The 19,518-nt window shown below is 42.6% G+C and overlaps 2 protein-coding genes across 5 annotated transcripts in view; both read right to left on the reverse strand.

The window, feature by feature from the left end:
* Nucleotides 1-1,431: 1,431 nt before the first annotated feature.
* Nucleotides 1,432-5,193, reverse strand: LOC106602495 (uncharacterized). The gene is made up of 3 exons (XM_014195165.3): nucleotides 4,697-5,193; nucleotides 4,197-4,327; nucleotides 1,432-3,996 (listed from the first exon to the last, which is right to left on the reverse strand). Exons 1-3 carry the CDS (start codon nucleotides 4,965-4,967, stop codon nucleotides 2,806-2,808), a joined length of 1,593 nt encoding a protein of 530 aa, XP_014050640.2. The 5' UTR covers nucleotides 4,968-5,193; the 3' UTR covers nucleotides 1,432-2,805.
* A 7,789-nt stretch (nucleotides 5,194-12,982) lies between these two features.
* The window catches only part of LOC106602498 (uncharacterized), a 38,209-nt gene continuing 31,673 nt past the window's right edge, over nucleotides 12,983-19,518 (reverse strand). For 2 of the 4 annotated variants that reach the window (XM_082974203.1, XM_045717519.2), the window contains exons 10-11: nucleotides 18,804-19,365; nucleotides 12,983-18,579 (exon numbers count right to left, since the gene is read on the reverse strand). The gene's annotated coding sequence lies outside the window, so the exon portion shown is untranslated. The remainder of the gene's footprint in view (nucleotides 18,580-18,803; nucleotides 19,366-19,518) is intronic. The other 2 variants (XM_045717520.2, XM_045717522.2) reach the window with 2 other exon arrangements.

The raw sequence follows: 19,518 nt of genomic DNA on the forward strand, positions 1-19,518 counted from the left end.
ATCAGCAGAATGTAAACCTACTTATTGACACTTATGTAGTGTCCTGTAATACTTAGTTTTAAGTGAGATACATTCAGTCATTCATAACACATCCATAAAGACTATATCGCATGCTGTGTACTTAATTTAAAGTCAGACCCTTTTGGTAATTTATAACACATACATAAAGGCTTAATGATGTAAACACATGTATTAACACTTAGGGAATTATCACTAACAGCTAAAACAAATAAACATTAAAGACATGTTTAAACTTAAGTTTCAAACAGTCTAGTAATGCAATTACATTGAACAGGGATGTGAAGTGTAGCTTGTCAGTGAGCTGGCAGACAAATGGTTCTTGCCTCTCTTCCTGCTGGAGGGACTGCTTGTTGGTTCCAACCATAAAAGTAACAAAGAAAGTGAGCAGATTTGTTAGGAAATGTCTTTGTCACATATCCTGAATAAGGGAATTTCTGTTCTCCACCAGAAACTCTAAATGGGAAGATGGGAAACTCCATTCAATTTGTATTGTTATATTACTCTTTCATTTACAAATCTCATGATGTGGCTGTATCTAGGGGATTTGTGTTTAGCTGAGTCTTCTAGCTGGCTAAATGTCGTTTAGGTAGCAATTGCTGTGAAGTCACAAATTATTTGAAATAACGATTTAGGTAGTAGCTACAGTATTTAATCTAACTCACCACTTTACTACAAACTCAAATTTATTGTAATTAACTTTGTTTTTCGCTGTCCAGTGGCAGCCCAAATGGGCATTTGATATGCGAACTCATCACATCATTAGTGTCTTGTCAGCAACACTAAAAAAGTAGTGTGTGTCATCCTGAAGCATAGCATTTTGGGGGAAGTTGAGGTCCGGTCCAATATTGACTATGCACCCAAGAGGGAAAGAGGTTGGGCCATCCTAGAAATATTTTAGTGAAATATAATATGTACAATTTAGCAGATGCTTTCATCCAAAGCGACTTAGTCATGCATATGAATACATTTTTACATATGGATGGTCCCGGGAATCGAACCCAATATCCTGCCATTACAATGCACTAGCAAGATACATGACAGGGTTATAAATGCTTTGTGAAGCCTCAATATAATATGATTTAAGGCCTTTATTAAGCACACGTTAGTGGGTTATGTCACATTTATGAACCCTTTATGAACCCATGACATAGGGTAATAGATTTGTAGCACATTTGTTATGTTTATGAAGCCTTTATAAGCTGAAAGTCATTTAAAGCGGGAACCAATTTTCTGTACGTGGTGTCAGTATTTTCTTTTTTATTTAACCTTTTGTTTTTACAGGGAAGACATATTGAGACCTAGGTCTCTTTTTCAAATGCGCCCTGTATAATACAACATAAATATACACACACACGTGGATGTGTGTGAGATATATATATACAGTACCAGTCAAAAGTTTGGACACACCTACTCATTCCAGGGTTTTTCTTTATTTTTACTACTTTCTACATTGTAGAATAATAGTGAAGACATCAAAACTATGAAATACCACATATGGAATCATGTAAAAGTGTTAAACAAATCAAAATATATTTTGTGTTTGAGATTCTTCAGAGTAGCCACCTCCTTTGACAGCTTTGCACACTCTTGGCATTCTCTCAACCAGCTTCATGATGTAGTCACCTGGAATGCTTTTCAATGAACAGGTGTGCTTGTTAAAAGTTCGTTTGTAAAATGTCTTTCCTTAATGTGTTTGAGCCAATCAGTTGTGTTGTGACATGGTAGGGGTGGTATACAAAAGATAGCCCTATTTGGTAAAAGACCAAGTCCATATTATGGTAAGAATAAGCAAAGAGAAACGACAGTCCATCATTACTTTAAAACACGAAGGTCAGTCAATCCGGAAAATTTCAAGAACTTTGAACGTTTTCTTCAAAACTCAGAGTTACCTCTGTTGCAGAGGATAAGTTCATTAGTTACCAGCCTCAGAAATTGCAGCCCAAATAAATGCTTCAGAGTTCAAGTAACAGACACATTTCAACATCAACTGTTCAGAGGAGACTGAGTGAATCAGGCCTTCATGGTCAATTTGTTGCAAAGAAACCACTACTAAAGGACACCAATAAGAAGACTTGCTTGGGCCAAGAAACACGAGCAATGGACATTAGACTGGTGGAAATCTGTCCTTTGGTCTGATGAGTCCAAATTTGAGATTTTTGGTTCCAACCGCCGTCTTTGTGAGACGCAGAGTCGGTGAATGGATGATCTCCGCATGTGTAGTTCCCACTGTGAAGCATGGAGGTGGTGGTGTGATGGTGCTTTGCTGGTGACACTGTCAGTGATTTATTTAGAATTCAAAGCACCCTTAACCAGCATGGCTACCACAGCATTCTGCTACGATACTCCATCCCATCTGGTTTGCGCTTAGTGGGACTATCATTTATTTTTCAACAGGACAATGACCCAACACACCTCCAGGCTGTGTAAGGGATATTTGACCAAGGAGGAGAGTGATGGAGTGCTGCATCAGATGACCTGGCCTCCACAATCACCTGACCTCTACCCAATTGAGATGGTTTGGGATGAGTTGGACCGCAGAGTGAAGGAAAAGCAGCCCACAAGAGCTCAGCATATGTGGGAAGTCCTTCAAGACTATTGGAAAAGCATTCTAGGTGAAGCTGGTTGAAAGAATGCCAAGAGTGTGCAAAGCTGTCATCAAGGCAAAGGGCAGCTACTGCCACTTTTGGGTTACTATATGATTCCGTGTGTGTGTCTAAATATCACACAATGTCTGGATGCAATATTCTACCCAGCAATATTCAACACGGAAATCTATATATGCCTTCAGGAGAATGGCCTCTCTCCCGTGTGGATCTTCAGGTGGATCTTCAGCTGGTGCTGGCGGGAGAACCTCTTCTCACACAGCTGGCAGCAGAATGGTTTCTCCCCTGTGTGGACCCTCTGGTGCCTCTTCAGGTCACCAGCCTGGGCAAAGCACATTTGACACTGGGTACAGCTGAAGGGTTTCACCCCTGTGTGGACCCTCTGGTGCCTCTTCAGGTGGCCAGCCTGTGCAAAGCGCATGTGACACTGGGTACAGCTAAAGGGTTTTACCCCTGTGTGGATCCTCTGGTGGATCTCTACCTTTTGGGTGCAGCTGAAACCTTTGTTACAGAACATGCAGAGGAACCGTTTCTCTTTACTATTGCCTGATGTGGCTCCCCCTCCCTGAGTCTGGACTCTAGCCCTGTCGTTTGAGTTCAATACCTGATTGAAAAGGATGCGGCCTTGTAAATCGGAAGGTGCCATCGACGTGGACACTGGGTCGCGATCCCTGAGTGTGTGTAAAGGGGAGTGGGTCGGGACATTAAGATTTGTCTCTAAACTGTAATCTAAGAAATCGCTGCCCTGTGAGAGTCCATCTCTTAGGTGAACAGCTGCATTCCATGTGGGAGGAAAGTCGCCCTCCACTTTCACAGTCACTTCATCTATGACCAGACCTTCCCCATTCTTATCTAGGCACCCTTCAGAGTGTACACTACTACTGTACCGGTTCCAGTCCCCTCTAGATGGATCAGCCTGTCTCTCTAAACCCAAGGATATGTTACCAGGGTCCATCTCTGTAGCGTAAGAACAAGATAGATAATTGCCAGTTTCTAACGTGTCGCCTGAGTCCTGATGGGAATTAACCAGGCTTCGATTACCGTGAAGTAAATACTCTGAGCCGGGGGCAGGAGGACAGCCCAGTCTACCCAGTCCCAGTCTCTCTGGGTCTGACCTGTCGTCAGATCCTGTGTGTAAAAGCCTTTGTGTTACAGTTAAAATCTTGGTGTCTGTCTCTGACTTGAGGACGGTGTTCAGCGTTCCACTGACCTCCGAGATGCTGCGTCGGGAGCTGGGCTGTGCTGGGGTGGTGGCGGGGTCCTCCATGGCTACAGCTGCACCAGACTGAATTTCTCTGCTGTGCCGGGGGTCCTCCTCTCCTTCGGTCCTCTCCTGCTTGACCCCAGGGCCTGCAGCCTTTGCATCTGCAGACTGACACAAGAAGAGAGGAAGTTATTACCTGCACATGAGTTGAATTGGATAACAATGTCGTAAGGAAGTCTCACAAGTTCAACTATGGCAGAATAATATGTATGTACACGTAAGCAAGTGAATAGCTGAGGGGAGCCTTTCTGAAATAAATTGGCCACATTTGATGTACTGTAATTTTGATGTAATACTATTACACAAACCTCTATCATGATAACATGCTGGGTTGAGGTTCCACTCCCCTCATCAACAGTGATTGGTTGGTCATCGTTCCATGTATTGTGTCCCGCTGGCTTCACAAAGCTCCTGTGTCCTCCAATGAGATGTCCTTCACCTGAGAAAGTGATTGGGGGAAAAGAGGTGGTTAGGTACTGTCAAGTCTCAATGCTATATTGTACACACTATTGACCGTTTTGATACTGTCTAGAATTGGCAAGGATGTAAGGTAACACTTTGCATAACTTATTGACATACTATGTATTGATCGATTTATATTGCATGCATCATATTTTCAATGAGTAAATAATAGGAAATGCAGTAAATCAATAATATGTTTAGAATATGACTGTCTTTGCAAGATGGCTAAGTAATTAGGGGAATTATTGCATACGATCCAAAAACTGACCAAGACCCATTTCTGGTTAACGCCTCTAAAGTCACACATGCGCAGAGGGGAGTAGTCTCGGCCTAATGATAAATGTACCTCTTGCCATTCCTCTGTATCGGTCAAGGATCTTGACACTTCTGGGACGACTGGCGACGACGCGCTGTTGCATTGTCCTCTCTGCGCGCTCCCGTGCCACCTTCAGTTCCAGTTGCTGTAGTTTCTTCCTTAATGCCCTGTTTTCTTTGCGGCTTTGAGTTATTTCCAAACGAAATACTGCATAGTCGTCGTCTACAAGTTTACATATATCTGCCACGGCTGCACTCGCTAGTACCTCCATGATGGAGGCTATTTGAGTGTGAAAAACCATAACGTTACAGTTAGCTAACGTTAGCAGCTAGCTATCGTTACCTAGATAAGTCCTGTCTTCAACGCGAACGCAGTTAAATGAGTCATATTTTGATTTCCAGTGTGTTAATAAACGTCTAAATAACGACGAAAAACACTAACGTGGAAACTGTCCTTTGTCACGGTTCATGTCCGTTTACTTCTTATTCTTTGGTGTCATGGCGTTCACACATTTTGTTTGTGCATCCCGCCACCTACTGTGCGGTAGGGTGTGGTCGATCACTTAACATTTTGTGATACAAAAAATAAAAAGGAAAACATTGCACCACCAACTAACCCTAGACCTATATTTATTTTAATTTTTTTAATCTAAATCCCATTCCACTACTTTGACCCTAACTGATCCTACACCAGGCCAACAGCCTGGGAGGACAGGAGGGATTCTTATTCAACACACCTAACTCTTCTGCTGTAAAACACAGTACACCCAAGTATTTCAATGCAGCTTCCACCACAGCATCTATTTTTTTATGTTCCAATTCTGTGGTACAGTTGATAACCGTGGCAACGAATGCTAAGAAGACAACCTTACTGAAGCACAAATTCATATCACTCTGTATTGACCTAGGCCTACTACTCACCCTTGACCCATCATCCTCTACTCTCTTCACTGCTTCAACATATAACACCTTCTGTTCTACTTTGACCCTGGCAACCTCAACCAGTCTTTCTTGCACCAGGCACTTCTGATTCCCAGCAACATGGGCACCCCCACAATTGACCGTTTCTTTTCCCACCAATACTACATATTCGTTTGGCCCATGCCTTCCTGCCCACTTAACATCTCGGTATCTCCATTCTACACACCGCTGCGACCATAAGCTTAGCATCTGACAGAGTGCTGTTGAGGCGACTGTAACAGTCATTGCAAAACAGCGTTTGAATCAATTATTTAGTGATATGAATATATTTAGTATAGTTTAATCTAAAAAGTTAAACTTCTTTAATGTTTCAATATTTTATTTTTAAGAATTCCACCGAATTTCATTTGGAAATTCACAGCTCTGGTGGACATTCCTGCAGTCAGCATGTCAATTGCACGCTCCCTCAACATGAGACATCTATTGCATTGTGTTGTGTGACAAAACACATTTTATTGTCCCTAGCACAATGTGCACTTGTGTAATGATCATGCTTTTTAATCAGCTTCTTGATCTGCCACACCTGTCAGGTGGCTGGATTACCTTGGCAAACGAGTTGTTAACAAATTTGTGCACAAAATCTTTTTGTGCGTCAGCTCATGAAACATCACTTTACATGTTGTGTTTATGTTTTTGTTCAGTATGCAGTACCAGTCAAAAGTTTGGACACACCTACTCATTCAATGTTCTACATTGTATAATAATAGTGAAGACATCAAACCTATGAAATAACACATGGAATCAAGTAGCCACCCTTTGCCTCGACAGCTTTGCACACTCTTGGCATTCTCTCAACCAGGTTCACCTGGAATGCTTTTCCAACAGTTTTGAAGGAGTTCCCACATATGCTGAGCACTTGTTGGCTGCTTTTCATTCACTCTGTGGTCCAACTCATATCAAACCATCTGAATTGGGTTGAGGTCGGGTGGTTGTGGTGCCCAGGTCATCTGATGCAGCACTCCATCACTCTCCTCCTTGGTCAAATAGCCCTTACACAGCATGGAGGTGTGTTAGGTCATTGTCCTGTTTGGGGGAAAAAAATGATACGCCCTGACCATAGAGAACCATTGTTTCTCTATGGTATAGTAGGTCAGGGCGTGACTAGCGGGTGATTTCACATCTCGGTATCTGCTATGCGGATGACACACAGCTGTACATTTCAATGAAACATGGTGAAGCCCCAAAATTGCCCTCGCTAGAAGCCTGTGTCTCAGACATAAGGAAGTGGATGGCTGCAAACTTTCTACTCTTAAACTCGGACAAAACAGAGATGCTTGTTCTAGGTCCCAAGAAACAAAGAGATCTTCTGTTGAATCTGACAATTAATCTGGATGGTTGTACAGTCGTCTCAAATAAAACTGTGAAGGACCTCGGCGTTACTCTGGACCCTGATCTCTCTTTTGAAGAACATATCGAGACTGTTTCAGGGACAGCTTTTTTCCATCTACGTAACATTGCAAAAATCAGAAACTTTCTGTCCAAAAATGACGCAGAAAAATTAATCCATGCCTTTGTTACTTTTAGGTTGGACTACTGCAATGCTCTACTTTCTGGCTACCCAGATAAAGCACTAAATAAACTTCAGTTAGTGCTAAATACGGCTGCTAGAATCCTGACTAGAACCAAACAATTTGATCATATTACTCCAGTGCTAGCCTCCCTACACTGGCTTCCTGTTAAGGCAAGGGCTGATTTCAAGGTTTTACTGCTAACCTACAAAGCATTACATGGGCTTGCTCCTACCTATCTTTTCGATTTGGTCCTGCCGTACATACCTACACGTACGCTACGGTCACAAGACACGGGCCGCCTAATTGTTCCTAGAATTTCTAAGCAAACAGCTGGAGGCAGGGCTTTCTCCTATAGAGCTCCATTTTTATGGAATAGTCTGCCTACCCATGTGAGAGACGCAGACTCAGTCTCAACCTTTGTCTTTACTGAAGACATATCTCTTCAGTAGGTCCTATGATTAAGTGTAGTCTGGCCCAGGGGTGTGAACGGAAAGGCTGGAGCAACGAACCGCCCTTGCTGTCTCTGCCTGGCCGGTTTCCCCTCTTTCCACTGGGATTATCTGCCTCTACCCCTATTACGGGGTCTGAGTCACTGGCTTACTGGTGTTCTTCCATGCTGTCCCTGGGAGGGGTGCGTCACTTGAGTGGGTTGAGTCACTGACGTGGTCTTCCTGTCTGGGTTGGCGCCCCCCCTTGGGCTGTGCCGTGGCGGAGATCTTTGTGGGCTATACTCGGCCTTGTCCCGGGATGGTATGTTGGTGGTTGGAGATATCCCTCCAGTGGTGTGGAGGCTGTGCTTTGGCAAAGTGGGTGGGGTTATATCCTACCTGTTTGGCCCTGTCCGGGGGTTTCATCGGATGGGGCCACAGTGTCTCCTGACCCCTCCTGTCTCAGCCTCCAGTATTTATGCTGCAGTAGTTTATGTGTCGGGGGGCTAGGGTCAGTCTGTCACATCTGGAGTATTTCTCTTGTCTTTTCCGGTGTCCTGTGTGAATTTAAATATGCTCTCTCTAATTCTCTCTTTCTCTTTCTCTCTCTCGGAGGACCTGAGCCCTAGGACCATGCCTCAGGACTACCTGGCTTGATGACTCCTTGCTGTCCCCAGTTCACCTGGCCGTGCTGCTGCTCCAGTTCCAACTGTTCTGCCTGCAGCTATGGAACCCTGACCTATTCACCGGACGTGCTACCTGTCCCAGACCTGCTGTTTTCAACTCTCTAGAGACAGCAGGAGCGGTAGAGATACTCTCAAAGATCGGCTATGAAAAAGCCAACTGACACTTACTCTAGTGTTACTGACTTGTTGCACCCTCGACAACTACTATGATTATTATTATTTGACCATGCTGGTCATTTATGAACATTTGAAAATCTTGGCCATGTGCTGTTATAATCTCCACCCGGCACAGCCAGAAGAGGACTGGCCACCCCTCATAGCCTGGTTCCTCTCTAGGTTTCTTCCTAGGTCTTGGCCTTTCTAGGGAGTTTTTCCTAGCCACCGTGCTTCTACACCTGCATTGCTTGCCGTTTGGGGTTTTAGGCTGGGTTTCTGTACAGCACTTTGTGATATCAGCTGATGTAAGAAGGGCTATATAAATACATTTGATGTGATTTGATTTGATTTAGTATATGGATGTCTGTTGTATTCTAGTTTATTATTTCTATGTGGGTATTCTAGATTTCATATTTCTAGGTTGTTTGCTTGACATGGTTCCCAATTAGAGGCAGCTGGTTATCGTTGTCTCTAATTGGGGATCATATTTAAGACATTTTTTTCCACCTGTGTTTTATTGGATATTGTTTTGAGATAGTGCACGCAGCACCTCTTAGTTATGGTTCGTTGTTTTGTGCGTTTCTAATATTAAATATGTGGAAACCATATCGCGCTGCACCTTGGTCCAATTATTCCAACGAACGTGACAGAATATCCCATCAAACCAGAACCAAGCAGCGTATTCACCAGGTGAAGGATGTCTGGACATCGGAGGGAGATAATGGAGGACAGCGATGACGACAGGGTTCGCGGCTAAGGAAAACCCAAGGGAAAAAAACCCCCAAGGAAAACCCCAAGTTTTTTTGGGGGGGGGGGGGGGGGGCACATGGAGCTGGCGACTGAGCAGAGGGAAGAGCCACAGACTGTCAGGGAGGCAATGGCGAAGTTGGGAGAGAGTGAGATGAGAGTGATGTTGTGCGAGTGTGTTCTGCTCAACATCCGACCAGAGGATCCGGTTAGCAGTCTGGTGCAACATGTGCCGGTTCCACACTTCTGGCCTCAAGTGCGCCTCTCCAGTCCGGTACGTCCTGTGCCTGCTCCTCACACTCTCCCTGAAGTGCGTGTCCCCAGTCCGGTGCGTCCTGTGCCTGTTCCTCGCACTCTCCCTGAAGTGCGTGTCCCCAGTCCGGTGCGTCCTGTGCCTGTTCCTCGCACTCTCCCTGAAGTGCGTGTCACCAGTCTGGCGCCACCTTTGCCGGCTCCACGCACTAGGGCCTCCAGTGCGCCTTCCCAGTCCGGTGCGTTCTGTGCCTGCTCCTCGCACTCACCCTGAGGTGTGTGTCACCAGTCCGGTGGCACCTGTGCCGGCCCCATGCATCAGGCCTCCAGTGCGCCTTCCCGTTCCACAGCTTCCGGTGACGGTCCCCAGTCCAGAGCTTCCGGCGACGATCCCCAGTCCAGAGCTCGTTTTTCAACCACTCCACAAATGTCTTGTTAACAAACTATAGTTTTGGCAAGTCGGTTAGGACATCTACTTTGTGCATGACACAAGTAATTTTTCCAACAATTCTTTACAGATTTTCACTGTATCACAATTCCAGTGGGTCAGAAGTTTACATACACTAAGTTGACTGTGCCTTTAAACAACTTGGAAAATTCCAGAAAATTATGTCATGGCTTTAGAAGCTTCTGATAGGCTAATTGACATCATTTGAGTCAATTGGAGGTGTACCTGTGGATGTATTTCAAGGCCTACCTTCAAACTCAGTGCCTCTTTGCTTAACATCATGGGAAAATCAAAAGAAATCAGCCAAGACCTCAAAAGAATTGTAGATCTCTACAAGTCTGGTTCATCCTTGGGAGAAATTGCCAAACACCTGAAGGTACCCTGTTCATCTGTACAAACAATAGTATGCAAGTATAAACATCATGGGACCACACAGCCGTCATACCGTTCAGGAAGGAGACACGTTCTGTCTCCTAGAGATGAGCGTACTTTGGTGTGAAAAGTGCAAATCAATCCCAGAACAGCAGCAAAGGACCTTGTGAAGATGCTGGCGGAAACCGGTACAAAAGTATCTATATCCACAGTAAAACGAGACCTATATCGACATAACCTGAAAGGCCACTCAGCAAGGAAGAAGCCACTGCTCCAAAACCACCATAAAAAAGCCGTACTACAGTTTGCAACTGCACATGGGGACAAAGATCGTACTTTTTGGAGAAATGTACTCTGGTCTGATGAAACAAAAATAGAACTGTTTGGCCATAATGACCAACGTTATGTTTGAGGGAAAAAGGGGGAGGCTTGCAAGCCGAACAACACCATCCCAACCGTGAAGCACGGGGGTGGCAGCATCATGTTGCGGGGGTGCTTTGCTGCAGGAGGGACTGGTGCACTTCACAAAATAGATGGCATCATGAGGCAGCAAAATTGAGAATATATTGAAGCAACATCTCAAGACATCAGTCAGGAAGTTAAAGCTTGGTCACAAATGGGTCTTCCAAATGGACAATGACCCCAAGCATACTTCCAAAGTTGTGGCAAAATGGCTTAAGGACAACAAAGTCAAGGTATTGGAGTGGCCATCACAAAGCCCTGACCTCAATCCTATAGAACATTTGTGAGCAGAACTGTTAAAGTGTGTGCGAGCAAGGAGGCCAACAAACCTGACTCAGTTACACCAGCTCTGTCAGGAGGATTGGGCTAAAATTCACCAAACTTATTGTGGGAAGCTTGTGGAAGGCTACCCAAAACATTTGACCCAAGTTAAACAATTTAAAGGCAATGGTACCAAATTCTAATTGAATGCATGTACATTTCTGACCCACTGGGAATGTGATGAAAGAAATAAAAGCTGAAATAAATAATTCTCTCTACTATTATTCTGACATTTCACATTCTTAAAATAAAGTGGTGATCCTAACTAACCTAAGACAGGGAATTCTTACTAGGATTAAATGTCAGAAATTGTGAAAAAACTGAGTTTAAATTTATTTTACTAAGGTGTATGTAAACTTCCGACTTCAGTTAGAGCATTTTTCTATGTAATGAGGAGCAACCAGAAGTTGCATTTGACACATATATTAAATTGCTTATTCCAGTTACTAATAAGAGAATGACTGTAAAAATGGTCAAATCCCTGTAGATTGATATGGAATTGAAAAATGGTATGGTTGAGAGGGATGAGGCAAAAGAAATGGCAAATAAGTCTGGCTGGCAAATTGAGAAATCATGTGACTAAACTGAACAAAAAGAAGAAACTGTACAATGAAACAAAGAATGATTGTAAAAAGCTTTGGAGCGCCTTAAATGAAATTTTTGGACAAAAAGGCAAACTCGGCTCCATCATTCATTCAATCAGATGGCTCATTCATCAGAAAACCCTCTGATATTGCCAACTACTTTATTTATTTGTTCATCGGCAAGATTAGTAAATTTAGGCATGACATGCCAACCACAAATTCTGAACCTACACATTCATGCATAACTGACCAAATGGTGAAAGACAAGCATTGTAATTTTGATTTCCGTAAAGTGAGTGTGGAAGGGATGAAAAAAGTATTGTTGTCTCAACAATGACAAGCGAATAATGTGGAAATTTAGCAAGTTGAGGAGAATAAACTGCTTGGAGTAACCCTGGATTGTTAACTGTAATGGTTAAAACATATTGATGCAACAGTAGATAAGATGGGGAGAGGTCTGTTCATAATAAAGGGCTGCTCTGCCTTCTTAACAGCACTATCAACAAGGCAGGTCCTAGTTGTCACACCTGGACTATTGCCCAGTCGTGTGGTCAGGTGCGACAAAAGTTACAACTGGCCCAGAACAGGGCAGCACAGCTGGCCCTTAAATGTACACTAAGAGGTAACATTAATAACATGCATGTCAATCTCTCCTCGCTCAAAGTAGAGATTGACTTCATCACTACTTGTATTTGTGAGAAGTATTGACATGTTGATTGCACCAAGTGGTCAGTTGTTTTATTTTTTGGTTGTTGCATTTTCCATTTAAGAACATTCAAAACAAAAATGAGAATAAGACAACAATATAACAAGGTGACAACCTTTCAAGACGACAGACAAGAATGTAAGTGCAATAAAAATAAATCATAATCGTAATAAAATTAAAATGAGATCATATGGTCACCTGCCGCAGGCTACATATTATACATGAAGTGTGAAACATTACGTGAGGATTATACAGAGATGCAATCAATGTGATGTGATGTGGAATTCTCCATATAATCAATAAAAGGTTGCAAAATTCTGTAAAATGTCTCCAACTTATTCCTCAAGCATTGTCATTTTCTTCAGTGGGATACAACTGTTAACTTCCGATAGCCACATTGCAACTGGTTTCTTAGCAATCGCTAGCAATATTCTGTTAGCTTTATAGTATGGCTTTGCCTAAGATTGGAATGAGTAAAGTTACCCAATAGACAGACCTCAGGGTCTAAAGGGAATACAGCCCCATGGATTGAGGATATGGTATCGCATAGCTGTCAAGAGAATTTTCAGTCCCAATGAATATAACTAACAATTATTTAAGCTTTGACCAATCCCCGAGGTTTGTAAGACCTTGGGTTTAATAATAATTAGGCAAAGACTCAGCTTCTGCAAAAGGTTGGTTCTTTATTCACGAGAACGTTCTAAAAATCATATAATGCGCACAGCCTTTTATATAACTCCTACAAGTGCCTACAAGTGCATCTGTTCCTCCCTGGGTGGAGGAACTTTATCTCCTGTCCTTGGTCTCACAGTACCAAAACATGTCTGTTGTCAGTTCCTCTTTATCACACACAAACACAATGTTCCCACTGTCTCACAATATTCTAGTATTGTCTAAACACATTGTTAAAGCTTCTGTAACTATTAGGGTGAAATACTTTAGTCATTACTCTTAATGTCATTCTCTTATCATTACTTTAAACATATAAATTCCCTTATCAATACCCCCTGCCAGAAACCATGTGGTTTTGAACACTGCCAAGTGGAATGGAGGTATGTATAGACTCTTTTCCTATTAACCAGGCTGTTAAGACCTTTTACGTTGAATGTGACATATTTTAGTGGATTAAGCATGGGTTGGGTTTCAAATATATAACTGAATGGTAATCCCTAATATGTAAATTGTCAGGTGATGCTTCAATTTTAGGTCACTTCAGTGTTCAAACTATGTGTCTCTTTAGGAAGGAAACGACATTAAACATAGAAGAAAAAAATATATATAAATAAAACCCACCCACCCTGAATATCGGACTAAAACCACAATCAAACATGAATACACTTGTAGAGATACGTTGTCGCTCGCTTTCCATCTTGCTCTTACTAGCTAAACCTTGGCGTAAACTAAAACCTACGAGCTCTCTATGTTGAAAACAAACGTTGTGAATAGACAGTGACGGCTGAATATTTACTGTCAACAATAAGGACTGCTTGAGTCTCTTTTCAGGAGAAACAGAAATGGGGGAAAAGGCAATGAGCCTAAGCCTACTAATTTGCGTCACCCAGTGAATATTGACAAAACCAAGATATACTCTCCTGTAAATGTAATAAAACTCACCACGGGAGTTCAGCTGATTTCTTGTGAATTTTCAGTGAAAGACCTTTGTTACCATCTTGAATTTCCCAGAGGAGAGTAGCAAGCATGCCGGAAGACTCGGGGGAGGCTGCTGAGAGCAACAGTCATCTGAGTTATGAGGGCTAATGCTAATCTTACTAGCTGTGGAATTATCATTATCTTGGGATTCAACAAAGTTTTGGTCATCCTTCTTGCCTCTTGGCCAGAGGTCCATGGCTCTTTTTGAAGGTAAGTACTTAACCTGATATGGATAGCGGGCAGTATTTTCACGGCCGGATGAAAAAACGTACCCGATTTAAACTGGTTACTACTCTTGCCCAGAAACGAGAATATGCATATTATTAGTAAATTTGGATAGAAAACACTCAAGTTTCTAAAAGTGTTTGAATGATGTCTGTGAGTATAACAGAACTCATATGGCAGGCAAAAACCTGAGAAATTCAACCAGGAAGTGTAGGATCTGAGAAATGTAGTTCTTTCTAGTCCCTTTCGAAACTACAGTATCTGTGCTGTTACGTTGCACTTTCTAAGGCTTCCATTGGCTGTCTAAAGCCTTCAGAAAGTGGATTGAGCCTTCTCCTGTCTCTAGGCAGAGTATAGGAGCTCAGTTACTGAGTGGTCTGCCTGAGGACAAAGAGATTGGATATGCGCGTTCACGCTGTTTTTTCTTTTCCTCCTTGAATATTCCGGTTGGAATATTGTCGCAATTTTACGTTAAAAATACCATAAAAATAGATTTTAAACAGCGTTTGACATGCTTCTAAGTACGGTAATGGAACATTTTGACTTTTTGTGTCTCGAAATGCGCTCGCGCGTTACCCTTTGATAGTGACCTGAACGCACGAACAAAACAGAGGTATTTGGACATAACTATGGATTATTTCGAACAAAAACAACATTTCTTGTGGAAGTAGCAGTCCTGGGAGTGCATTCTGACGAAGATCAGCAAAGGTAGTACAATATTTCTAATACTAATTCTGAGTTTAGTTTGCCCGGAACTTGGCGGGTGTCTGAATAGCTCGCCGTGATGGCGAGCTATGTACTCAGAATATTGAAAAATGTGCTTTCGCTGAAAAGCTATTTTAAAATCTGACACAGCGATTGCATAAAGGAGTTCTGTATCTATAATTCTTAAAATAATTATGTATTTTGTCAACGTTTATGATGAGTATTTTTGTAAATTCACCAGAAGTTGTAAAAAGCTGTTTTTGGATACAAACATGAACTTGATTGAACAAAACATACATGTATTGTATAACATAATGTCCTAGGAGTGTCATCTGATGAAGATCAAAGGTTAGTGCTTCATTTAGCTGTGTTTTGGGTTTTATTGACATATATGCTTGCTTGGAAAATGGCTGTGTGGTTATTTTGGTCTATGTACTCTCCTAACATAATCTAATGTTTTGCTTTCGCTGTAAAGACTTTTTGAAAATCGGACAACGTGGTTGGATTCAGGAGAGGTTTATCTTTCAAATGGTGTAAAATAGTCGTATGTTTGAAAAATAAAAAATATTGGATTTCGGAGGTTTTTGTATTTCGCGCCATGGGATCCCATTGGCTGTTGGCTAGGGGTTCCGCTAGGGGAACGCCTAGATGTAAGAGGGTATTAACAGTTTATCAGCCAATGTTAGAATATTGTTTCAACGTTGTTATTTAGGTAATAATAGGTTAACTTTGAAGAGCTCGGTTTGTTAACCTCTGCTCAGCTCCGTGGCATCACGTGCTCTCCCAAGCGGTCTGTTTAAACTACTAGCACACAGCTCAGACACCCATGCATACCCCACAAGACGTGCCACCAGAGGTCTCTTCACAATCCCCAATTCAAGAACAGACTATGGGAGGTGCACAGTACTACATAGAGCCATGGCTACATGGATCTCTATTCCACATCAAGTAACTCATGCAAGCAGTAAAATCTGATAAGAATACACCTTATGGAACAGCGGGAATGTGAAGAGACACACATGATAACATACGCACTATACACACATGTAGACATGGATTTTGTGTTGTAGATATGTGGTAATAAGGTAGTGGCCTGAGGGTACACACTTAATGTGTTGTGAAATGCATTGTAACGCTTTCAAAATTCTATAACTGCCTTAATTTTGCTGGACCTCAGGAAGAGTAGCCGATGCCTTGGCAGCAGCTAATGGGGTCCATAATAAATAAAAACGAGATATATTTTCCACAAATTTTTTTCTCCTTTTCCCATTCTTTTGGACAAAACAGTGTGTTGGTAAGAATAGAGTAGAAAATATAATTACTTTATTCCATCTACATCACCTGAATAACGTAAATATTAAACTGTCCTTGTTTTAGCCTAGGTTTACTGTCTCTCTAAGACACAGGCATTTACACAAACCTGTTTTTAAATGAGAAGTTAACAAAGGGTATGTGGTCAATTACCCTCTTACCCCAAGACCAGGGCTTAAAGTTAACTTTTTGGTCCACCAGCCACTCAGATTTTTATCAGGCAAAATATTTTTTCGCCATAATTACATCAACAAACACAAAAGAACAGATGATCATGCTTAATGATTCTAATACAAAAAAAATGTATTAGTGAGTTATTTCATCTCATTTTTTGTGACCCGAGTCTGAATGGCACTTTAGGGAGGTTACCGTGGTAACAGGGCCACTGGAGTGGTGTCACGGGTGTCTGTGATTTAGTAGTTGACAGCATCTCTTCGCTATCAGTTAAAGCAGCAGACTCAAAACTAACATTGAAAAACAAGCCACATGGTTATTTACATTGTGAACAAAAAAAAGAAACACAAGGACAAAGTCTCACTTTGTTGACTTTATAGTAAATTAGACAAACTTTTATGCCTGTGTGAAGCACCTCCAAAAATGAATCTCAGAACAGTGCCCAAAGCTCCCCAGCCAGGCAGTGTTGCATCGCGAGGTGGGATATAGATTCTCATTTCTTTTAGCGATTAGCAGATATGAAACAAAACGACAGAAGTACTTTGAAAACAGCCACTGCAGCATTTTTCTGCTATAAAGCAACTCACATGTGCTCATACTTGATTTTTTACTTATTTTTATTTGCAAATGAGAATGTAATGCTGAATGTAGAGCCCTGCAAATTGACCACCCGCCCACATGGCTAGTGAAATAGACATTCTTACCTGCCAATACCTAAATCTACCTGCATTTGGCTGGTATTAATTGTATGCCCTGCCCAAGACACTTCACGTGATAACTAATAATATGTCAGATAAAGAATGGTTGCCAGATATCCCCTGTGTACATCTCAAGCCACACTGCTACGATTTCTCCCTGTTGGGGACACTCCTATGTCTGGTCAGGTTAGTCAGGAAGGAGAAGCTCTTGTAACATAGTTTGCACTTGAAGGGCCTCTCCTTGGTGTGAACAGTCTGGTGCCTCTTCACATAGTTCGCCTCAGCAAAGCGCTTCCCATACGTGGGGCAGGCATACAGCTTGTTGGCTTTAGTCTGAACACTCAGCCTCCCACGTTGTGACCCAATAACACCAGAAGTGGTAGAAGCATGAGCCTGTCTTTGAGCTCCCTCCTTGACCACTAGCCATTGTTTTGGGTGTTTTGGGGATTGTATGCTGTTACAGGCTAGATATCTCTTGTGAACACCCATCCTGACCCTGTCTGAATTGGTGGGATAACCATGAGGTAACTGAGGAAGGCTAGACCCAGGCCCGGGCCTTCTATGAACCCAGTCACCAGGCACCAGACGAGACCCTGAAGGAGAAGACAGACTATTTGTTTTTGTCTGTTTTTTAAAAGTGACTGAGATTCTGCATGAAAAGCACTAAATAAAAGAAATATTATTACTACTTATCACTCACTATACACTATTAATGGGCCATGTGCATTTTCTGCTGGTGTATCCTGAGGTAGCTCCTCTCAGAACCTCTTCTCGCAGTGTGTACAGTCGGTGCTGGCAGGAGAACTTCTTCTCACACTGCAGACAGCTGTAGGATTTCTCTCCTGTGTGGACCCTCTGGTGCCTCTTCAGGTTGGACAACTGGGAGAAACTGGCCCGGCAAAGATGGCAGCCAAACGATTTCTCCCACGTGCGCATCCTCCGAACACGGGAAGCACTTCTCTTTGCCACCAGATCTGCTGATAGCGTTACTACAACTGTAATTTGTCAATGGGCTTGTGTAGCCATTTAGTGTTGAGGCACTGGCATTGCCTGAGGTCTGGTTTAACATTAGGAGAGTGTGAGGAGGAGGAAGGCCAGGCAGTGTCTGTTGCAGGGTCCATGTTCCAGTTGATAGATCCTATAGAAGGCAGGCTGAAGGCAGCACCTGTTAGGGGGTTAACCTGAGGCACCATCAGTCTCTCTGAATCACAACTATAGGAGCAGGATGAAGCAGACCAAATCTATGTCTCAGCCAGTCTGTTGTCATAGAGACTAAGTCCAGGTGTTGATTTTTTCACAACTGTGTTTCTGGTTATTTAAAATTGTTGTTCCCCAGCCCATAGTTGAGGAAGCTGTCCCATCGACTGACCTCCACTATGTCGCCTCTGATCCTGGCCTGCTCAGTGATGATGTCCAGTGGGACCTTGGCTCCACCGGTTTGGGTCTGGGAATCCAAGATGGCCGCCCAGTCTTCTCTGTTAGCCTCCAGCCAACCACCTGTAGGAAGAGGTTAGAAAATAGACTTTATAAACATGGCAGAGAAAACTCTACATATGGAACTTGTGAGTCAATTACCTGGTCAAGTTCATACATTATAAATGGTGTTTCTGTATGTAAACAAAGTTGTATTGATTTAATTTTATGAAGAAGAAAATGAAGAAAAAAATAGCCAGGCGCATCAGTATTCCCACAGTATTAATGTATATGTATTTCTCCCTTACCTTATCTTTAGTCCACTCAGCAGGTCAATGCTCTCTGGTCCATCTTCTATTGTCTCCTCTTTGACCAGCAGCAGATCAGGCTTCCCATCCTCCATGTCTACTGACTGTAAGAGATACAGAGTGAGAGGATGTTGGATCAAGAAATATGATATGAGCACCCTGCTATGGAGCATCTTCTGATTGGACAATGAGGGATTGCTATGAGTACTATGCAAACGTGTTAGTTGATTTGATTACCTGACACTTTATAATGGTTTGAAAATTCAAAGGCATGGTCCCACACTTAAGACAAAATGAATAAAGACCAGGCGCCGTATCCACAAAGAGTCTCAAAGTGGGACATTGCCAGCAGCCCCGCATAGGGCTCTGCCATAACATCATCTGGCTCAGAGGATCTCCCCTTGGAGATGAGACCATTTCCCAAACCATTTAATGAAATGTCATATTGCATTCTGTCTCTGTTGTTCATTCAGCCTGTACTAGATTGAAGTCTTGTTGTCCTCCATGACCATGTTCCCCAAGACCCTCCTCACACCCGCATCAGCTCTGGACCCTCCTCCTCCTGGAAGAGACAGATGATACAGATTACACAGACATACACTCCCACAGATAATAAAACACACTTTCAACATGGAGTGTTTACCCATCCCCACTACGTTTCAGTCCTATACTGTTACAGAACTTCATTGTTGTTAAACCCATCATGGTGGACATA

Source organism: Salmo salar, chromosome 04, assembly GCF_965601325.2.
Source record: "Salmo salar chromosome 04, fSalSal1, whole genome shotgun sequence".
In the NCBI taxonomy this organism is placed as follows: domain Eukaryota; kingdom Metazoa; phylum Chordata; class Actinopteri; order Salmoniformes; family Salmonidae; genus Salmo; species Salmo salar.